Source organism: Euprymna scolopes, chromosome 27 (genome assembly GCF_053919585.1).
Source record: "Euprymna scolopes isolate OS-2025 chromosome 27, ASM5391958v1, whole genome shotgun sequence".
Lineage (NCBI taxonomy): Eukaryota > Metazoa > Mollusca > Cephalopoda > Sepiida > Sepiolidae > Euprymna > Euprymna scolopes.
In genome coordinates this window covers 51,471,295-51,493,802 of record NC_136508.1, presented here as the reverse complement: position 1 = coordinate 51,493,802, position 22,508 = coordinate 51,471,295, and the positions used below count along the sequence as shown (strand labels likewise).

The 22,508-nt window shown below is 34.0% G+C and overlaps 1 protein-coding gene across 1 annotated transcript in view; it reads right to left on the bottom strand.

Moving 5' to 3' along the window:
* LOC145248856 (DNA polymerase epsilon catalytic subunit A-like) overlaps positions 1-22,508 on the bottom strand; it is a 191,724-nt gene that overhangs the window by 110,763 nt on the left and 58,453 nt on the right. The window contains exons 15-22 of the mRNA XM_080110580.1: positions 21,546-21,758; positions 19,231-19,467; positions 15,255-15,357; positions 14,052-14,198; positions 11,972-12,266; positions 10,182-10,274; positions 8,139-8,283; positions 3,220-3,420 (exon numbers count right to left, since the gene is read on the bottom strand). Of these exons, the coding sequence (XP_079966706.1) occupies positions 3,220-3,420; positions 8,139-8,283; positions 10,182-10,274; positions 11,972-12,266; positions 14,052-14,198; positions 15,255-15,357; positions 19,231-19,467; positions 21,546-21,758 (1,434 nt within the window). The remainder of the gene's footprint in view (positions 1-3,219; positions 3,421-8,138; positions 8,284-10,181; positions 10,275-11,971; positions 12,267-14,051; positions 14,199-15,254; positions 15,358-19,230; positions 19,468-21,545; positions 21,759-22,508) is intronic.

The following is a 22,508-nucleotide window of genomic DNA, read 5'->3' as shown; positions in this document are numbered from 1 at the left end:
CTTGAAACATTATGCGTAGTGCATAAAGACTTGTGTTTAAAGACTATGACAATGCTGTTGTTGGATAGCATTCACCCTAGGTGGGTTGAACTGGCTTCTTCCAAAGGAGGAAGTGTCAAGAGAATATTAAATTCACAGGGAGTCCTCAGTCGCTTATATATGCATTTTATGTCTTTTGCTGTTTTTTTCAAACAGCCTGATCTGGCAGCACCAACTCGTGTTAGTTTGGAGATCATGACAAAGCAGTTTTGTAGAAAAACACTGTTAGATACAAGACAAGGTAAAAATAAATGACAATGCTGAAATAGTTCAATAATTTTCAATGATTAATTTATTTATTAACCAACGTAATGTGAGAGTCTAGGGTTGTATCAGTGGAGTTATGCTCTTTGAATTTTCCAAGTAAATCTCCTCTTCAGAAAGAAGAAAGAAAATTATGTACAACCATTCAGTTGGGTGGGGTTTTTATTCAAAATTGTTGTACAAATTTTTTATTCAGCTTGAGAATAAAAATAATAAGGATAGACAAAAAAACATTGAATTCACATTAAAATCACAAGTATGTATATATGTAATTAAAAGTTGAAATACACACACACATATATATGCAATTTAAAATTGAAATACACACACACACATATATATGCAATTTAAAGTTGAAATACACACACACACACACACATATATATATATATGCAATTTAAAGTTGAAATACACACACACACACACACACATATATATATGCAATTTAAAATTGAAATACACACACACACACACACACACATATATATATATATATGCAATTTAAAATTGAAATACACACACACATATATGCAATTTAAAGTTGAAATACACACACACACACATATATATATGCAATTTAAAATTGAAATACACACACACACATATATATATGCAATTTAAAGTTGAAATACACACACACACACATATATATATATGCAATTTAAAATTGAAATACATACACACACACAAACACACATATATATATATGCAATTTAAAATTGAAATACACACACACACACACACACATATATATATATGGAATTAAAAGTTGAAATACACACACACATTATATATATATATATATATATATATATAATTTAAAGGAGATTAGAATAATAGTCTAAAGAGCTAAGTGTATTTTAATGTAATAGTGAAATTACTAGTTTAATTAAAATACAGGAAATGCTCGTTGTAATTTAGATATATAATAAGCTCGATAGTTAAATGTCCTAGAGCTAATTCAATATTAAGTAATGTGATTTAAAATTTAAAAAAAATTTTTTAGATTTAAAAATCAAATTTTAATTAAATTAAAAATCAGTTTCATAAGAAGGAACAACAAAGTCAATTATCTGTACGATCGTTTCGGAAATCCGTGCTTTTTATTTGTGGTATACATGAAGTCACGTAGAACAATTATACATAGTTTTTTTGGTAAGCACGGTCTCCTCATCAGCAAATTTAGGAGGATTTCTATTGAATTTAAAAGACACCAAAAATAAACCTAGCATTAAAAGTAAGGCAGATGAATCTGAAAAATTGAAATAAAAGGTTTGGATTTAAAATTTATAAGAAAATAAGTATAGGTTAGAGATAGAAATGAGTAGAAAAAATATATATTTTTTGAATTTACATAATAAATTTGATTTAAAAATATATAGAGATAGTTACCTTTTAGTTTTTCTTTTTTTGAAATCAGGAACTGTGTTTAAAGTAGTCATTTAGATGTTTGCTATAGCTTTTTATTTTATTGAATGATGAATTTTAAAAGGGCGACGCTCGTGCAGTAAATTGTTTCCGTTAGCGTATTTTGATTTAAAGACGTTACAGTTAATATATATAGAGAATATTTATTTTGCAAGTTTTTAAGGGGAGATAATTGTCATGTGTTATTGGCTTTATTTATTATTTGATTTATGGGTCTAAGGGCGGTAAAAAACTATGTATAATTGTTCTACGTGACTTCATGTATACCACAAATAAAAAGCACGGATTTCCGAAACGATCGTACAGATAATTGACTTTGTTGTTGTTCCTTCTTATGAAACTGATTTTTAATTTAATTAAAATTTGATTTTTAAATTTAAAAAATTTTTTTAAAATTTTTAAATTATCAAAAAAGGTTACATTGTGCGTATCTGTTTTGGACTGAAGATCTCTGAAAAAAAATTTCATTTAATTTGATCAAGTAGTTTGTTTTTTTTACAGCGAAAAAACACGTTCTTATGAGAGCGCGTTGAAGTCAGCCATTGTGAAATTTGCTGAAGTTGAACAACATGCCATGGGGGAATAACTCAATGTAAAGTGCCGACACTCCCTCCCCATCTTTAATTCTAGCTTTTCTTCCTAAAAATCGAACCTTTTGCTCGGTATCATAACAAATTGTTTTTTCCATGTAAAAAAAAAAAAAAATTACTTGATGAAATAAAGTGAAATTTTTTTCGGAGAACTTCGTTTCATAACGGATACGTGAAATATAACCTTTTTTCGATATTTTCATGTTTTAATGTCTTGACTAAACTGTACAAGTACCATATATGCAATTAAAAGTTAAAATACACAAATATATGCAATTAAAAATTGAAATGCATATATATACAATTAAAAATTGAAATGCATATATATACAATTAAAAATTGAAATGCATATATATGCAATTAAAAATTGAAATGCATATATATACAATTAATAATTGAAATGCATATATATGCAATTAAAAATTGAAATGCATATATATATGCAATTAAAAATTGAAATGCATATATATATGCAATTAAAAATTGAAATGCATATATATATGCAATTAAAAATTAAAATGCATATATATGCAATCAAAAGTTTAAATGCATATATATATATACAATTAAAAATTGAAATGCATATATGTGCAATTAAAAATTGAAATGCATATATATGCAATTAAAAATTGAAATGCATATATATGCAATTAAAAGTTTAAATGCATATATATATATATACAATTAAAAATTGAAATGCATATATATATATATATATATATATATATATATGCAATTAAAATTTAAATGCATATGTATAAATGCAATTAATAGTTAAAATACACAAATATGCAATTAAAGGTTAATATATATATATATATATTGATTAAACTCAGACAAGTCACAATGTTAAAAAAAAGGGGGGAAAAAAAGAAAGGAAGAAAAATTCTAAACAAACCTTCAGCTCTGCAAGGGAACCATCAAAATTAAAGACAGCGTAACGTTTTTTCAACTTCTTGCCTTCCTCTTTGGAAGCAGGTAAAATCATGGCTAGGTAAGGTCCATCAACTTCAAAGAAAATGGAATTCTCGCTGCGAACCTCGTATTGAAGCGAAGTCGAGTTTACCAACTCCTGATATTGATGATTTGTGAATTCGTCCTAAAGTAAATAAAATTTTTAAAAGTAACCATAAAAACATAGTCCGAGTGGGATTTAGAGTACTTTCCAGATAATTCTGGTTAGACAACCCTAACCCGACAAAGCAATATTGACAAAGTTGTAAGTAAAAACTGATATCGCGTTTCAGTTGTAAAGTTACACTTTCCTGGAGGTTGAAGGTTTAATCTTTAGTGCAGGCTAACCTTAAAAAATATAATTGCAAATTACTCAAAACTTCTATCCAGTCATGGCTGATGGAACGACAGCATGCTACCCCCATGGATGAAATGATGAAATAAAGGGTTTTATTTATTACTGTGTATAGATTCCCGAGTTTCTCAGAAAGATCCCCCCCCCAGGTTCAACAAAATAAAAAATGAAAAAAATGAAAAAAAGTTGAAGATTACATTGGCTGAAACACTGTATGAATAAAAACTTCTATCCAATAATGGCTGATAGGATGAGAGCATGCCACCTCCGTGGATTAAATAAAAGGTTCTATTCAAAATTCTGTGAAAATACAAAAGTCCAACAAGATAAACCTGAAGAAGGTTGGAGGTTACATCGACTGAAATGTTGTGAAAATAACACCCAAGATGAGAACAGTAGTCTGAAGAATCCAAACAATACGGAAAAACTGATATTGCATATTAGGGACCCCACGTCAATAGCAATTACGTTAACTAGTTAGTATTTTGACAAGGGTCACACCGAGTGCATGACAATGACCCAGATCTGCAAAACAGAATCGTTCCCAGAAACAAGTGACATAAAGTTGAGACAGGTCAAATGCTGTAGACAAAACAGAGTGATATGACCTCGGGTTTTTTGAACTGGCAGAAACAAACATTTTCAAATCAGTCTCTCTGTGGAAGCCGTGCAAATGAGACACTGCGAATATCGTAGAAAACTTTGTAATCTAAGATGAACATTACTTCAATGTTTTTGTCCAGATGTGCGTCACTCATTTTAGTTCAGTTAAGAAGTTTAGTTAAAAAGGAAATAATCAGCTAAGGGAACATCTATTTCTCTCTCTCTTTCTCCCGAGTCAATTCTCTAAAAATAAATCAATTTATGAAAACTCTCAGCAAACGTCTCCTTATGTCTTCTTCCTTCATAAAAAGAAGCTTATTTCTATAGCAACCACTAGACGAAATAGTTTCAATGAAAAGAAATGGAAAGCATGAAAAAGCTCCCCCCCCCCCACATACATATGCACAAAGACATTTTTTTATTGAAAATGTTACACTGAAACCATTGTTAATCAGTTATTTCTACTTATATATAAAAGGCACTGTGTCTGTGCGGAAGTTTGTCTCCTATGGATTCCAAAACGGCTGGGTTGATTTTTTTTTTTTTTAATTTCATACAGATGTACTTTTTATGTCTGTATCGAAATGCCTCCAATAAGTATCAAAAATCGATAATTGAAAAAAAACTCAGTTAAAGAAGGAACAGTCAAATTTTGACCAAAGTTAACACCCTTATACATCCTAACATCACAAGTGCATTTGAGAAGTTTTATCACCGCACAAGCAGAAGGGCCCAGCATATAAAAGCAACAGTAAGTTCTTTGACAAGGCGAAATCATGATGTTTGAATTTTGCATTTTAAACATTAATTCAAGCTATTATTTGAAAATCTAATATATAAAGAGTTATGTCAGTCTGTCTGTCAGTCTCCTTATTTTCAAACTCTATCTCCTCCGAAAGAAAAAGTCACAGAGCGACGTTATGGACCTCAAATGATTGAATTTTTTACAGGCTGTTATTTAGCTAGTTAAAATTGTTTTTAAGGGGGGGGGGTCAAAAATGAAAAAAAAAATCATTAAACGTTTTGTACATTCATCTTAGTTTATTTTTAATCGGTTTACATGCATGTTACATTGGTACAGTGATAACATCACCAGCTTTGAATGATTAGTTTAGGTTTCAATTCTAACTGATGACACCTAAATATTTTTTTATCTCACATTTGAAACTACAACTCGATAACAATATATATAAAATCTGGACAAATTAAGATATCATATTTAAGCGTAGTAATTGTCTGTATTTTTGAGATGAGGTGTTTTCATTGATTGAGATTGTCGGACTGACTTCCTCATCTTGGTTGTTATCATCACAACGTTTCGGCCGTTTTGCCCTCCGGCCTTCATCAGGTGTTTTGTATCGAACTGGGGAACCGTTCGTTAGGAGTCTCGAACCCAACCCTTTATTATTATTACGGGGGTACCGTGTTCGGACTCCAGCTAGGCTCTGGAACATAGTTGCTGATTCTCTGTTGTGAATGTTACTTTTTACTGCCTTCGTTCAGGATTGAACTCAGCACCTTTAGGTAACTGTAAACTTTGATACAACGTCTAGGACCACTCGGCCATATGTCACTAGGACAATTCTTTAACAAAAACCAACTAACCATACTAATTTCATAAAATGAACATTAGGTTCTCTACAGTGGAATGTAGTTTGCGTGGAGCATGTAAAGCCACCCCTTGGTGGACCACGGTGAGTCCCCAACTAAAACAAGGAGACAATCACTTTGATTGAAAAATGGCCGATTTTACCGATTTCAACGATAATGAAAGTATTAGAAGTGTGGAACAGTCATTGACGCTTATTCAATCCCGGGCAATGTCGGGTCTCCCTGCTAATATGTAACAATTTATTTCAATCGGCCTTACAGCAGAATCTTCAAAGTTCTGAATTTTTTTAGGTGAGGGCTGACTGTTTACATTAATTGTTTTGATCGGACTACTGTTCTCATCTTCAGTGTTATTTGTGCAACGTTTTGGTCAGTTTGGCCTTTGACTTTTTCAAACAACTAACATGCCTGAGGAAGGTTGAAGGCCAATCTGTCCGAAACGTTGCACAAATAACACTCAAGATGAGAACAATAATCCAATCAACATACGTAATATAAAACCTGAACAATTTGATTTTATTTTCGATAAAAAAATAAAAAATGTTCACATCTGAGTTTCCAAATATTTGCTTCCCAAGTAGAATAAGGTGTGTTATATATTGGGATCCTATGTAGGTAGGTAGAGATTATGTTAACTAGTGTGAATTTCAGGAGGGTTACATTAAATACATGTTGGAACAGACTGACAGCGAACAGAGATGAACCCAGTGAATCTGGTGTGATTAATGCGGAGGTTGAGAGATCAGCTCCCTAGGCAAAACACTAGAGGTAGGTGTCGATGATTACATCATCATCATCATATTGTATGAATCCAAAGATTCTATTGTTAGCATTGGTTTCCCTGATATTTTTCTCGTCAGAATTCTTTCAGGTATTTATAGGAGGAATCATGTGAAGGTTGTCAACATCCTAAGTGTATTGATTTTTGTGGAACTAATTGGATTTGAACTTGAAACACCCAGGTTGTCAGTCCGTGTAATTAACCCTTTGACCACCTCACTTCCCCTTAACCACTTCACCTCCCGATGAAAACATAAGAAACACATGCTTGAGGATTGGAACAAAGTTTTAGGCAGTTTGCATTGGGGGAAATTGAGAGACAAGACATGCCCGAAAATTTTGTTAAGGCAAAGTAAGAAAATTAAATAAGGAATTAATCTTAGCCTTTATTTTATAAGGAACTAGCATTTCAGCTTGGCGTTGCCCGGGTGTTTGGAGGTGTATGTTGAGCAAAAAAAAAAAAAAAAAAAAAGAAAAAAAAAGGGATGGTCAATTTTTTTTTAACTTTGACCTCTATTATAACCCCTTAACATTTATTGTTTTGGGCTCAAATCCAGTTATTAAGTTAGATCCATGTCCAAGGAACCTATATCTAAAATTTCAAGTGTTTAGACCCAAAATTGTCAGAGGAGTTTGGTAGAATTCTCACAGGTCAAATCGTTGAACTTTGACCCCTTAAACGTCAAATTTCTAGCCGAAAACCGATCACAAAGATTTTCCCAAATCTCAGTACCCTGTATATCAAATTTCGAGTCTGTAGACTTAAAATTGACAGAGTTATTGCATAGGGAAATGTACACAGACACGTTCACTTTTTTAGATATATAATCCAATTTCACTCACCAACCTTTGAAACCACAACAAGTTTCCATTATTCCTTGCATGAATTTGTCTTGAGTAAATCAACTCTGGATGCATTAAAAAAACGTTAAATTAAAACAAAATACAGAAAAATATATTTTTTATACGAATATCTGGTTTGTTCCAAAGATTAATTTTTCACATTTATAATTTAAATACAATTTCAGACAGACAGCTCTGCGGCTCGTGCATACATGACGTAATCTAGCGGTCAAATTTTCACAAACTCTGCACAATAAATTAGGCTGTATTTCTGCAATAATGCATTGTATGTTGTATTCCAAGTGGTTTACTGTCTGGTTTATCAGTGTAGACATGGGACTTTATATATCCCCAGAGAAAAAAAATAATCTAATGGGGTTAAATAGCATAAACAATGTGGCCGGCTGACAAGTCCATTTTGTGAAATAATTTATTCATCAAATGTTTCTTTTAGTAAATTGATCGTATCATTTGCAAATTGTAAACGCTGCGTGAGTGTCAGTCTGTTCACAATGAATTGCCAAATCAAGCTTATCTACTCATACAAGGAACAATGAAGACTTGTGGTTTTAAGCTGAACTCAAAATAACAGACAGTTGCTAAATCTGCAATTCAAGAAAAGAGAGTTGTTTCCAAAAAAAAAAAAAAAAAAAGTACAAGACATTACATACCTGCACCATGACATTCAACATGGCACCAGGATAGGAAATAGTCAGTTTGGATTTCTTTGGATTACTCGTTTTAATCACATAATTTTCAGGAAATGTTGCTGGTAATACACACCAAATACCATCCGTGTCCAACTCCAAAGGTCGGCTGAAAAAAAAAAAAGAAGATGGGTTTACTTATATTATTGGATTTAAGGTGACAGTGGCCAAGTGATTAACAACAAGGACTAATCACTTGGATGTTTCAAATTCAAATCTAGTTTGTTCCACAAAAATCACTTTCACTTAGGATGTTGACAACCTTCACATTGGCCCTCCCATAAATACCCCGTGTCTTTCGAGAAAGAATTCTGAATAGAAAAATATCAGCAAAATCAATGCCAATGATAAAATCTTCAGATTCTTACGAAATGATGCTGATGCTGATGATCTCTTGTTTATCCTATGTTTCGTTGTGATATGTGGATGATACATTCATACTCTGGTCCCACCAGGATTGGTTGGTTGGTTGTTTTTGTTTTACGGCATATCAACCTTTTTCAGGTTATTTAATGCTGAATCTAGTTATTTTGAGGAACGATTTTTAATGGAGTATATTTGTTTTTTAAGTCGGATTCTATTTAACCCATAGTTGGGACCCTAACAGGTACTAACACTCCGGGTCACAGTGGACCTGGGAGCAATGGCAATTAAAGGGTGGCTCCACACTCCCCAAGGCCCGCAAGGTGGGGCCTCACCATCGGATATAATTTTAGGTCATATCCAGGACCGGTCCCACCAGGAAGATGTTTAAACATTACTGGACCACATGAACTCAATCCGTTCATCACAATGGAAAAAGAATATAATAACAAACTAGTGTTCCTAGATGTGCTGATAGCTTGCACTGGTGATCTATATATCGAAAGTCAAGTTTCAATGAACCGTACCTAAACTTGAACTCCCATCATCTATATAATATAAAGAAAGGAATCGTTTGTTGCCTACGACACCAGGCAAAAACAATATGTAGTAACAGCAATGCATATCAAAAGGAGATGGACAGTTTAAGAGAAACTATCTACCAAAACAACTATCCAGAGAGCATGAAATCAGCTCCATGAAATCTGGACCAAACACTAAAAGACATTACCAAAAACTCTCAGTACATGAAGGGCCTGTTTGAAAACTTTCAAAGAATATGTAATCCATGACATCAGGACAGTGTTCAACAGTGACTTGACTCTCCAGAAACCATCTTGTGCAAGCCAAGCTCCCTATGGAAAAAATTATGATTAAGAACGACATGTGTGTTATTCCATGTAAATGTGGAAAACTATACACAGATGAGACATGTTGTCCACTGAAAGTAAGGTTGGAAGAATATCGAAAAGCCGGAATACAGGGAGAGATAGAAAAGTCAAGTATGGCTGACTACATATGAAGGGAACAGGGAAACAAACTATTAAATTTATAGACAGAGAAAAATGTTGGACATTATTGGGTAGCAATTTGTAGCAGCTATGGCCCCAGAATCATGACATGTACTTCTGTAACATGCTTTTGCTAATACTTTTTATTAAACATATTAGTACTTGTCTTTATTATTACTGCCCATAACAATTAACTCTGAATAACGATCGCCTGAAAGACTCCGACCAAAGAATGGTGAGAGATTTGTTAATGGCTATTTTTATCTATATAACGTAAAGAAAGGAATCGTTTGTTACCTACAATTTTGGTCAAGATCAAAGTGTAGTATCTGTTCTTCAGATGCTGCACTTCATTTTCTTGTTCTCTTTCGGTGGAGGAGAAATCCTTCACGACTGAGACAATTTTTATTTTTGTACCTTTTCTCCACGTTAAAAAACGACCCTGGTGTCTAACTCTGTCCCGTGGGGAGGCATAGTAAATAGGTACAATACCAGTCATAAAGTCAGAGTCCACCTCCTCCTATCTTCCTGCCTCATCCCTGTGGAAATAAATACTATCTAATACGTTGATTTAAATTTTCCAATTTCTAACAATATGCCAAGAAAAAAGGTCTCAAAAATATTAAAAACTTACCCAATTCTCTCAACAATTTCTCGTGCCTTTGTGATAATATTCGCACCAGTGTAGCATACAATTCCAGCCATTTCCATGCTGTACCAACGAGCTCTATTAGAAAGAGGAAAACAATGTTGGTATAGTTTTTATGGTGTGTGTGATGTCTGAAGTGCGACTGAAGAGGGCAGTGTGCAAGTCTATAAACTCTTCTCCTCCACCAAGAAAAAACAAAAATGGAAAAAACAAAAATGAAAAAAAAAAAAAAAAAATGTACAAATACTCTTTTTTTAGATAAAAATAAGCGGAGAACTTGCAATCCTGTTAAAATTTACAAAAAAAAAAAATTTCCTGTTCAGAATACTCCCTACATTAAAAAAAATAAAGAAAATCTGTATTTATGTACGAGGGGCGTTCAATAAGTAATGCTCCTAACTCACTTCCTATAGGAGTAGAGCAACGAAACTTGGCACAGTTATTAGTCTTTCTCTACATAGGAACCACTCAGAGTTATGCGTTTCTCCCATCGTTTGATGCAACTCTGGAGACCGTTTTCGTAGAACACCCCAGGTTGGTCCTCCAACCATGACGTGACTTCAGAAATCAAGGCTGCATCATCTGGAAAACGCTTTCCTTTCAAAAACAACTTCATGGCTGAGAAGAGGTGAAAGTCAGAGGGTGAAAGGTCAGGAGAGTAGGGAGGATGGGGGAGGATTTCATAACCACAAACCTGTGCTTCTGATATGGCGACATGCGAGTTGTCAACCAGAGCGTTTTCCTGCAGGAGGAAGGTACCTTTGCTGATCTTGCCCCGCCTAGATTCCCTTAATTTCCTCAAAAGTGAAGCATAATAGGCTCCTGTAATTGTGGTACCCTTTGCCAGGAAATCTGTCATCATTACTCCGTCCTGGTTCCAGAAGACTGTAAGCATGACCTTGCTAGCGGAGAGCTGCGTCCTTGCCTTCTTTGGAGGTGGTGAGTCCAAGTGCTTCCACTGCATTGACTGGGCTTTCGTCTCTGGATCATAGTGATGGACCCTGGTTTCATTCTGTATAATCAGTCTTTTGAAAAACTTTGACTCATCTTTTTGGCACATCTCCAAATTCATCCTCGAGCACTAGACGCATTCTCGCTTCTAGAAATGTGTGAGCAACCTGGGAATCCATCTGGCAGACACCTTATGCATATGCAAATGGTCATGAATGATAGTTTCCACAGACCCTGTACTAATCTTGACATCTTGGGCTATTTGGCGAATAGTAATGCGCCAATCTTCCAAAATGGCAGCCTCAACTTGACGGACAGATGCCTCATCAATGCAGAAGGGGGGAGGAACCAGGTCTGGGAGCTGTTTTATTTTGGCAGTCGCCATAAAAAATTATAAAATCAAAATTATAAATGGGAACAAAAATAGACGGAAATTTCAATCTTTATCATGAAAATACCTGAGATAATTTTGTGATAAAGGGACAAAACTTTTGTATCCACAACACAATGCATATTCAGAACAATGTATTTGGATTTTATGTTCAATATTTAAAAAAATATTTTTATGGTATTTTTATTAATACTTAAAAAATAATTTAATAGTATTTACTTCGATTTTATTTTTGAAATTTCGACACAAATTTTTACTGGACATAAAGAACACAATTTTCAAGGCGTTTTCAAGAAATTTTCCAGGAATTTTCAAGGAAATAATAGAAATAAGGCCTTTTCAAGGTAAAATTCAAAATTCAAGTACTTTTCAAATCTGTACGAACCCTGAAGAACACATTTAAAATGAATTGAATAAAACAGGAGTTACTTACCCTTTCCTCATTACATAACCATAAAAGGAATTAAGAATGCATTTATGAGCCAGCTGTAGAGAGTCGTACAAAACCACCATGCCGTTTGCTCGTTTGATTTCTGTGGCATCCTTCGAAGCCTCGGCTTCAGATAGTTTGCGTTTCCACACTTTCACCAAACCTTTAAACTCGTAACGTCTGTCACGAAACGCACGGACAGTGTCCACATAAAAAGAATTCTCGCGCTGGCAAATCGTGGCCACCTTTTTACCAAGTCGGGTCGTATGAACTTTTTTGTACGCTTTCCTGCAGTATTCTACAATGGAAGATTATAATTCAATTAAGTGAGACGACATGTCTTGTACATATTCACCTATATAATTAAATGACTGCAGAAATTTCCCCCTGGACCAAAGTATCATAGGTGTGCAACAACAGATGCCACATACAAATTCAATACATTTAGCCCAATAACCACTATCTTATGTAGCATTCGAACACCATTTTAGACACATTCAGTCATTAAAATAAAATTCTACATTGCATCCGACGAGCAACACTATCACAATCGCAACATCTTTAGAGGAAGGAGTCCATATTTTTCTCTCTAAATATTTAGTCCTACCACTGCTACCAGTTGTCACAAAGACCAATTCTACATGTTCCACAGATACTGTGATTACACCCACCATACTGGCTCATAGATACATAGACATAACATAATCTTTCCAATTTCTGATTCATAAATAATAAAGTCTCCCATTCCAAATTCCATGCATTCTGATTGGCTGAGCTCTAAAAACATTAAAATATGACGTCCCTAAGAGACATTTTTGCTCGGTTGGTTGTTTTTGTTTTACGGCATATCAACCCTTTTCAGGTTATTTAATGCCGAATCCAAAGATTTTGAAGAAAAATTTTTTAATAGAATATATTTGTTTTCTTCAAGTCGGTTTCTATTTAACTCATAGTTGGGACTCTAACAGGTACTACCACTCTGGGTCAGTGTGGACCTGGGAGCAATGGTAATTAAAGGGTGGCTCCACACACTCCAAAGCCCGCAAACTGGGGCCTCACCACTGGATATAGTTTAAGGTCATATCCAGGACCCTTTTTTGCTCGGAGTCAAGTTCATTTAATGCATCAGCCATTTCAGACATGTAAGATGGAAAAATAAAAATCGTTAAATGAACGTTAAATAACTCATTTACGTGCTTTCTTTTACAAAGTTTACTTCGTCGTTATCGATTTACGCCGACGTCTACATCAAAACATCAACAAAATTAAGTTCTTTTACCATTAAACACTGATGTTTCAAAACGACGCATTAGATATACATTTATATATTGAAGAGTTTAGCTCCCAAATATTTGCTACTATTATATTAAGACTTTTCCTAAAAACAAAATAAAAAATACGGCTTTTCATAACTAAATTGAAGAGATTAGCTCCCGAATATTTGCGTTTTTTTTTATTATTGCGCTAAAACAAAATACAGAAGTTTATTGAAAAAAATTATTAATATTTATATATGTATACATACACACTTGAGTTCCTTCAGCTATAATAGAAACTGAAACCGAAACTTATGAAGAAATCTTGGTAAAATGATTTATTACAAAAAAATGGAAGGTCATAATTAAACAATCACTCGGAAGAAAAAGATGTAAGCGTTAAACACAAAATAACACACGCTATTGTATTAATATATAGATTTATTTATGGTGTTTGGTTTGGTTGTTTTGTTTTTATTTTTGGCTTTGCAGAACATTAAGTTTTGCAAAGGGAAAGAGGAAAATAATAACATCTTTGGTGCATTTTAGGTCAGATATTAGGTCAATATTTTTAGTCAGTCATATCAACCCTTTTATAGTTATTTAAAGCAGAATCCAGTCATGATCCTGATCTTGAGGCACCAGTAAAAACAAACATTGAATCAATTTTGTTATCATAACATTAAATACAGATTGAAAATTTCAATAAACATACATACATCAAGTAAACAAAACAAAAACAAAACTTTATTTTGTAGAGGCTTCATAAAGATTCTGTGGACCCCGGTTGGGAATCCCTGCATTAGATGAATAAAGAATCAACTTACCGCCTAATCGTTTTTTCTCAATCGCTGCTTGTTCTACCACAGGAAGTTCATGAAATGCTCGCATGGGTCCATCAGCAAAAGCTGAAGGAAATTTCTCATTTTCTAATTGTTGTTGGATTCTCTGAAATTCGTTTCTTGTAGCAGGCACTGTGAAAAAAATTAAATAAAAACATTAATACGATTTAACCGATATTTATAAACTGATAATAATGCCAAGACAACCAAATAAAATTCATCTGAAATTTAAATGTAAAAAAAAGGTGCTTCCTTATTATATTGGGAAAATTCGTAATATTGAATTGCAAGTAAAACCAATTGTTTCTGAATTTTTTAGATGAGGATCAGTTATTCGTATTATCCATTTGACTACTGTTCTCATCTTGAGTGTGATTTGCACAACGTTTTGGTCAACCGACCTCCTTCTTGTCGAACTCGGGAATTTGGATGGAATTTCGAGCAAAACCCTTTATTTACTTCACGGGGGTAGTATGCTCTTGTACTGTCGATTTTTATGAAATTTCACACAAAGATACTTCATGTGTCTGGCAGTGTTCTTAGATAGGTGCTGTATCGGAATGTTTTCAATAAGTATTGCTAATCAATAATCAGAAAAATCCAATGGAAGAAGGAACAGGCGATTTTGACCAAAGTTAATATCTTACACAGCCCAACATCACAAGTGCATTTGAAAGGTTTTGTTACCACACAAGTTGAAAGGGTCAACATATAAAATCAACAGTAGGTTCTCTACAGTGCAATGTAGAATATATTGTGAACTTAATCACTGCCAGAGGCATGTGAAAGTTTTTCCAGGTGCATCGTGATGGGTCCCCAATTAGAGCAGGCAATCAATCGATTTGATTAATGGGCTATTTCACCGATTTCGATAACAATAAAAATATGGGAGTGTGAAACATTTCTGGATCATCATTTAATCCCAGGTAATGTCGGGTCACCCTGCTAGCACATACATAAAACCAATACTTATCATTTTGGATACTATTTGGCATGAAATGTCATTAATCATCAAATCATGATGGGTTTCTCCAACTGAGGATCATCTTTTCCTTCTCCAATCCACAAAAAAAAAAAAAAATGAAAAAATAAAAAAAAAATAATAAAAAAATAATAAAAAACAAAAAAATAATAAAAAAAAAATAATAATAAAAAACAAAAAATAAAATAAAAAAACAAAAAACTCACTGTGCTCTCCTCGCCACATCCACGTCATATGTCGTTGACAGTTTGCTCCAGGTTTGTTAAAATCACAGGCTGCACAAGTCTCTTCATCAACCATTGCAGATGGCTTTAAAGAAAAAGATGTAACAATTACTGGTATACTTAAGCTAAATTACAGTGATCTTGTAAGATTTTAAAAGTTGGACCCAAATAGCATATAAGTTGACAAACCTCAATTCTCCCAAGCTAACCTTCATTTTTTTTTTATTGTTGTATTATGTTATTGGCACTGTAACATATTATTTAGTTATAGTTTTTTTTTCTTTAAATTATGTCATCTCGCTAGGACAACTGACAACATTCTAGAATTATGATTGAAAAATTAGACTCAGGAAGAAAAATAAATCATTTTTAATTGCATTATGTCATACAATTGGCATTCCTCAATTATGACCTAAAGAAAATTACACTCAACAAGGGGAATAACTCATATTTAATTGAAGAATACCAAAAGAATTAAAATTTTATTTCTTTTTATGTACAAGTTTTAAATAATAAGGAATTAAAAACTAAAACGACGACTGCATCAGGGATATCACTGATTAAATATAGTTTTATTTATATATGTAAAGTTCAGGCTTAGACTAAGATTCAAAGAGATTTAGAAAAAATTTAAACTTGATGACTTTCATGAAACAGTCATTATAATGATTTATAAGAAAGGCTAAAAGCATTGCAAGATAGATAATCCAGATCCCTGAGAGTGATGTCAAAGAAAGTCAGTCAAAAGCCTGAATGAGGCTATCTTGGAATGACGTTAAAGAGGTCAAAATGTGAGACGTTGAATCCCCAGAGATTGGATCAGTGAGACCCATATTTTAAGACAGTGCATGTTCGAATGTTGACGTCAGTTGTGCCAATATAAAATAGATGTGCAAACAATGGGAAAACGGAGAGAGAGCAACCACGATGGTTAAGCTAGGCAGCACTTTTTCTCCATTACAAGAACACATGGACCCCACCCACACGTCGTCATTAATGTCAAAATTGTCATTCGGAAACTGTGAATGTTTTCGTTATGCTGCAGAGTGTATATATCAAGACGATTAGAAAGGTTGATTTTTTTTAGAAATTATATAGACTGAAAAACACCAGCTGTAGCAAATATATATCACAATAATAAAAAATATGGTGCAAATCAATGCACCCTTCCTATGAAAAAGTGAAAATTACAAAAATAAATAAAAACATTTATGGTGTACTTAACCATGAGAGAAAGAAGATATTAAACACATACTCACATAAATTTATCAAGTAATTTTAGTTGTAAAAAAAAAAAAAAAAAAAAAAAAAAAAAATCAAAACGTATGGATAAACAATTATCTCTCAACACCATTTTGCTAAATGACGATTTTTAGACACCATTTTGTAGAACAAGGGAGATTATTCCAAATAATTAAAACCTTTACCAGATTTTAGAAAGCCATTCTTAACATGAGAAAGGGGAAAGAGGGGGGGGGGGCTATGAATTATCATTAATCACTTAAAAATGATTTTTTCATAAAAATGAAATAAATCAATTTACAGGGGTTGGTGTTATACGATATTATTGTCACAGGTACATTATTATAGGATTTTTTCTGTATTTTTGTCTTTTCTCTAAAAGTACCATTAGACTGCTTACTGACATTTTAAAATTACTTGGTACAAAATAATTTACTTAAATAAAGCCTGAATTCTTACATAAAAATGTATATTCAATCCATATAATAAAATAAGTCCATTTGGTTCTTGCCCAAAATTTCTGCTATATACAGGGTAGAACAATAAGTGTCACCCTGAAGAAAACAACACTACAATTTTATTTTAAAACTTTTATTGAAAAAAGCAATTCAGGTAACTTGATTATGTACTAGAGCTGACATTTATTCAATGTAGCCACCTTCAGCCTCAATCACCACCTTGATACGGGTCCGGAACTGGGAACATGCCTTTTCCACAAGTGCCAGCTGGAGCTCAGAAAATACTTGACGGATGGTGGCAATCAGGCTGGCTTTGGTGTTGTGAGAGGTCATGTTGGTGATGCCCTCTATGTATGACAAAACGAAGTAGTCCAGCAGGTTCAGGTCGGGAGATGAGGGGGGAGGGGCAAGTGAGAGAAGGGTACAAAGCTGTAGCACTTCTTCTGAAACCAAGCCCGGGTCTCTTTGATCTTGTGGGCAAAGACCTGCTGCCAGACCCAGGGTCTGCCAGCAGCCATCTGATTGCACTAGGGAATCACTACACTCAGCACATCCAGGTATACTTTGGTATCGACTTTCAAGCCAACTTCGAAGATGTGAGGTGGCATCATGTGGCTCTCACTTGTAACAACACCAAAGACCAGAACTGTGGCTCGATATTTTTCATCACTCTGGGCACGTCCCTGTTATTCGTCGCAATCCAGTGATGCATTTTGAGAGCGCTGGCAATGGTCCTGTTGTCATAACTTGGCTTGGTAGTAAGCATGAGATATATAGCAGCATATCTCCGATCTCACTCATTGAACATTTTTCAGACATGCTCCTATCACTCTTGGGATCTGTACACAACTGGTCAACTAGTCGATGGTATACAACAAAAAAAAAGAAAACCAGTTTTCATCAAACGGAAATGGAATCATGTTGTCTTTTCTATGGTGACAATTTTACTGTTCTACCCTTCCATTATAAGTCTGGAATGTATGATAGTAATAGTAAAATGATCCAAAAAGGGCAAAAGAAATGATTATCGTAGAGAAAAGAAAACTATCCAATTACAAATATTAAATGTAGTTGTCCAAAGTGGCCATCTAGTGAGAGAAACTTTGATCTTAAAAAATTTCAGGAAAAAAAAAAATAGTAATATTAATCCAGTCAAAATAAGCAGAGCAAGACGAATGAATAATAAAAAAAAAATTAAAGATACATTATTTTACATGCCGATTTTGGTACCTGATTGTTTTGTTCTTTTTAATCCTGGCTATAAATCATTAAAGATACATTATTTTATACGCCGATTTTGGTATCTGATTGTTTTGTTCTTTTTAATCCTGGCTATAAATCATTGTCATCTTTGTAATTATACCCTGATCTTATGCTAAAAATATCACAACATTAGGAATTGTATTTTATTCCCTTGAGATTACGTTCTTGCATGCAGTTACGATCATGTACCACTTCCCAAACCTTGGAAGTCACCTTTCATCTCATGCTGATATCCAAGACGAAGTCTAATACCGCTTAAAATGCACCAGAGTCGCCTATGGCTGTCTTCAAACCCATGTATTTCAAGACACAAACATCCAGACAGACACCAAAATGGCTGTATAAAAAGCTATCATGCTCCCGATGCTTCTCTATATCTCACTTAGACGACATTGGAGAAGTTTCACTAACGTTGCCTGTGGAGCATCCAGGACATCTGAGAGCACTATCGTACCAATCTCAGCATCCTCCAGGATGTCAACACTACCAGTGTTGAAGCCATCATGTTGGATTTTCGGCTGCCGTAACTCCTCTTCTATGTGCAGCTAAAAGAAGGAAAGCGCAGTCAAGGAGGCCCTAAGATGCGACACAAGGATCTTTTAAAAGCAAATTTAAAGTGTGGCATCAATACGGGCGCATGGAAGATCCTGACCAAGGATAAGCAAACCTGGAGGTAAATCACTGCCGAAGGCACAGCTACCGATGTAGAGACCTCAAGGAGAAGAGAAAGCGAAGGAGGGAGAATGAAAACATCTTCAAGTCAATCCTCCAAATGGAAATGGAACTACCTGCCCTTATTGCACTATATTCCTAATAAAATCTCTAGATTTATCAGGAACACTGTTAAACTGGCAACACTGTTTACTGAGCACTTATTTTATGATCTTATACCAGCATATGATGCGATAGGATTAAGAGTGTATGGGGAAATGCAAACAGGTGAAGGTATATTGTAGACCTTTAAAAAATAAAAAAATATACATCATGAAAATTACCTGCAATCTGTTGGTAAGAATGATATTGGGGTACATGGCACCGACATCCAAATGGTAAATAATTGGGTTCTCTAAACGGTTTGGACAGCTTTTCAGTTCTCCTAGACGTTCCTTTATATCAGCACAGACGTCATCAAAGTTTGATACTTGCTCCATCGGCACTTTCTCTTCGACTTCGATTGCATGTTTCATCGTACGCTCAACTGAATTGATCAGCATATCAAAAGCATCAGGTACCTGTAAAAAAATAAAAGGAAAAGGACTTTCTTGGAGAAATATCAATCTTCTTCCTCTAGGTAGTTGTCTGCATGTATGTAAAGCGAAAAGTCAAAAACTACATAAGAAACACGCACAAAGTCAGAATATTCTTGATCAGCCTTGGATCAATATTTAAAATTTAGAAAAAAAAAATATTCTTTGTCACAGATTTTGTTGTTTTATGCATTAACTAAAGCAAGATGACTAATTTTTTGTTTAATCAAGGAGTTATTTCTCTTATTCCTCAGGGAATCTATAAAAAAAAAAAAGAGTTGTTGGTGCGTGTGTGTGTGTGTTTACAGAGAGAGGAATGGACTGGGCATAGAAAAAGAGGGAGGAGGAAAAACAGAGGAGAGGTAAAAATAAAAAGATGGAGAAACTAATAAAGACATGGAAGTTTTAATAGAAATATGTAACACTTTTGACTAGGGCAACATCTGCTAGTCTACTATAAATTGGAAATGATAAGAAAAAAAATTCAACTCCATGATGCTGGCTAGAAAAACATGAAATTAGAGAAATTATTTTGTTAAAATTTTATTGCATCTGGCTTATTCCCTGCTCCAATTTTGATACATATGAATGGAGGCTGCAGAAAACTGCAATAGAAGAAACTACTCACAAAAAGCAGCTACACTTGTTTGGCATGACAAGTGCAGGTATCGCAGAAAGAAAAATAAGCAAAAAAAATAAAACTAGTGTTTGTAGCAGGATTTCTTTTATATGTAGAATTCATTTGCATATGAGGAGAATAGCTGCTGGGAAAGACAGAGAGTTGAATGTTTGACAGCCGAGAGAAAACATTACAGCTTATACGAAATGGGGAGGATAGGCAGTTGAGTGTTTGAATATTGAAAGAAAATATCAGAGCTGAGATTCATTGGTATGAATTGCGATGTCGGTGAAGAGAAGTTCCATCAGGTTTCCTTTCAGGATTTCAAATACAACATTCATACAGATGTTCACATGCAGGTAAATTATTCTTTCAAAAGTGAATATCCGACTTGATGACCGATAAAATGTGTTACCAAATATTTTCATTTTAATGACTACAAAACATCCTCAAACAGCTGTTACTTGTCAAAAAAGAATGGGTTGAAGAAAACATGCATTTCAAACTTTCGTAAAAAATAAATTAACATTCAACAAATTTCCGGTTAGTGTCCACTAGGGTTATTAAAAAAGTTTTTTTTTTATTTTTTTTATTCAAGTAAAATTTCAGCTTAATTATTTTTCAACTGAATAAAGTTTGACATGTTTTATCCACTACAATCCCAAGAAAACAAAATTCACATTAAAATAAATTTTAAAAATTTGTTCAGAATGGCCCTATATTTAAAAACAAAACTAAACAAAAAAAAACTGTATGATGCATGAACTCATAACAAAACAGAAATATTATATTCCAAAAATCACCTAAATTGATCAAGTAGCTTTAATTTTTATAAAAGAAAATCATTTTTAAGCAATTAATGAGGTAGGGGAAGCAGCAACTTTATGGCAACCTACCTGCCATATCTACTACCATCAGGGAGCGACGTCTACGATTTGCCAATCAGTGCCAGAGGAGCAAACAAGAGCTGGTGAGAAATTTATTGTTGTGGACTCCATGGCACGGGCACACAAGCATAAGACAACCTAGATCAACGTACATCCAGCAAATTGCACATGACGTTAACTGTGATCGTGAAGATCTGAGGCAGCTGATGGAAGACAAGGAAATCTGGAGAGAGAAAGTCACTTTGGTCTGGCCAAGGAGCCCGACCAGATAGATAAGGAGGTAGGCATTACAACATGAATCTAATAAGTATGAATTATTGTTGAGTTATCTCTGTCTTTCTAGAATTTTTTTTTCTTTTCAAAATGATGGATCAAACAGTGGGATACTCATAAAATTTTATTTTCTGATTTAAAAATAAAACTACTTGACAGGATTTTTGGAATATGATATTTTCATTTTATCATAAATACGTACATCATACTGATTTATCTTAATTTTCGTTTTTTAATATAAGGGATGTTCTGGACAAGAACTAAAAATGTAATAACTACTTTACCATTCTGAATCGACAAGGAATGTCTGCTCTAAAAACGCCAGATTCCAGAGCCTCGACGTGACCACCGACATAGGTTTCTGAATCAAGTAAATGACCATCTTCAGTCAGTTTGTTCAGCACTGCTTCTTGCTTATTTGGAAAAACAATGTTTGCATGGTAAGCCTGCACCATAAGCAAGGCTTCGCAAAGAGTACCAGAACCTTTACGTAAAACCTGAAATGAAAAGTTAAAATTATATAAAATAGCTAGTTTTGGCCGGTCATAAAATATGATATTTTAATCCGTCCAGATTTTATATCTATTATTACAGGGTCCTGATTTAGGTGCCATCAGCTAGAATCGAAATTAAAACTGTAGCATTCAAAACTGGTGACGTAACCACTGTAACAATGTGACACGCATATGAACTGATTAAAAATAAACTAAGATGAATGGACAAAATGTTTAACAATTTTTTAAATTTTCGCCTCATTTTGACGGCTTAAAAACTATTTTAACCAGCTAAAGACCCAAAAAAGTGGAGTCCATAAAAAATCCAATTATTTGAGGACCCTAGCGTTGCTCTGCAACTTTTAGTTTCGGAGGAGACAAGAGTTTGAAAATATGGAGACAGACAGACAGACAGACGTGGTGAGTTTTATATATTAGATTATTATGACGGCAGTAGTTAACCAATTGTAGCAAAAAAAAATAAAACAACAAAAAAAGCAATGTAACAAAGATAAAGGTTGGACAGGAAGTGCAAAATGCTACAGATACGATGTTCCATGCTGTGCTTATTATGCATTCAGAGTCTTTCAAATTTAATGACTGTCCAGTCAAGGGAAATGTCGAGACAGTTGCATTTTTTTTATTGTAATGTTCATAGATTGACAGAAGACTGACCTTTTTAAGTGGATACTGGCTAGCCATTAATTATCCCAAATGCAACTGCTGCTGAATAACATTATATATACGAGGTGC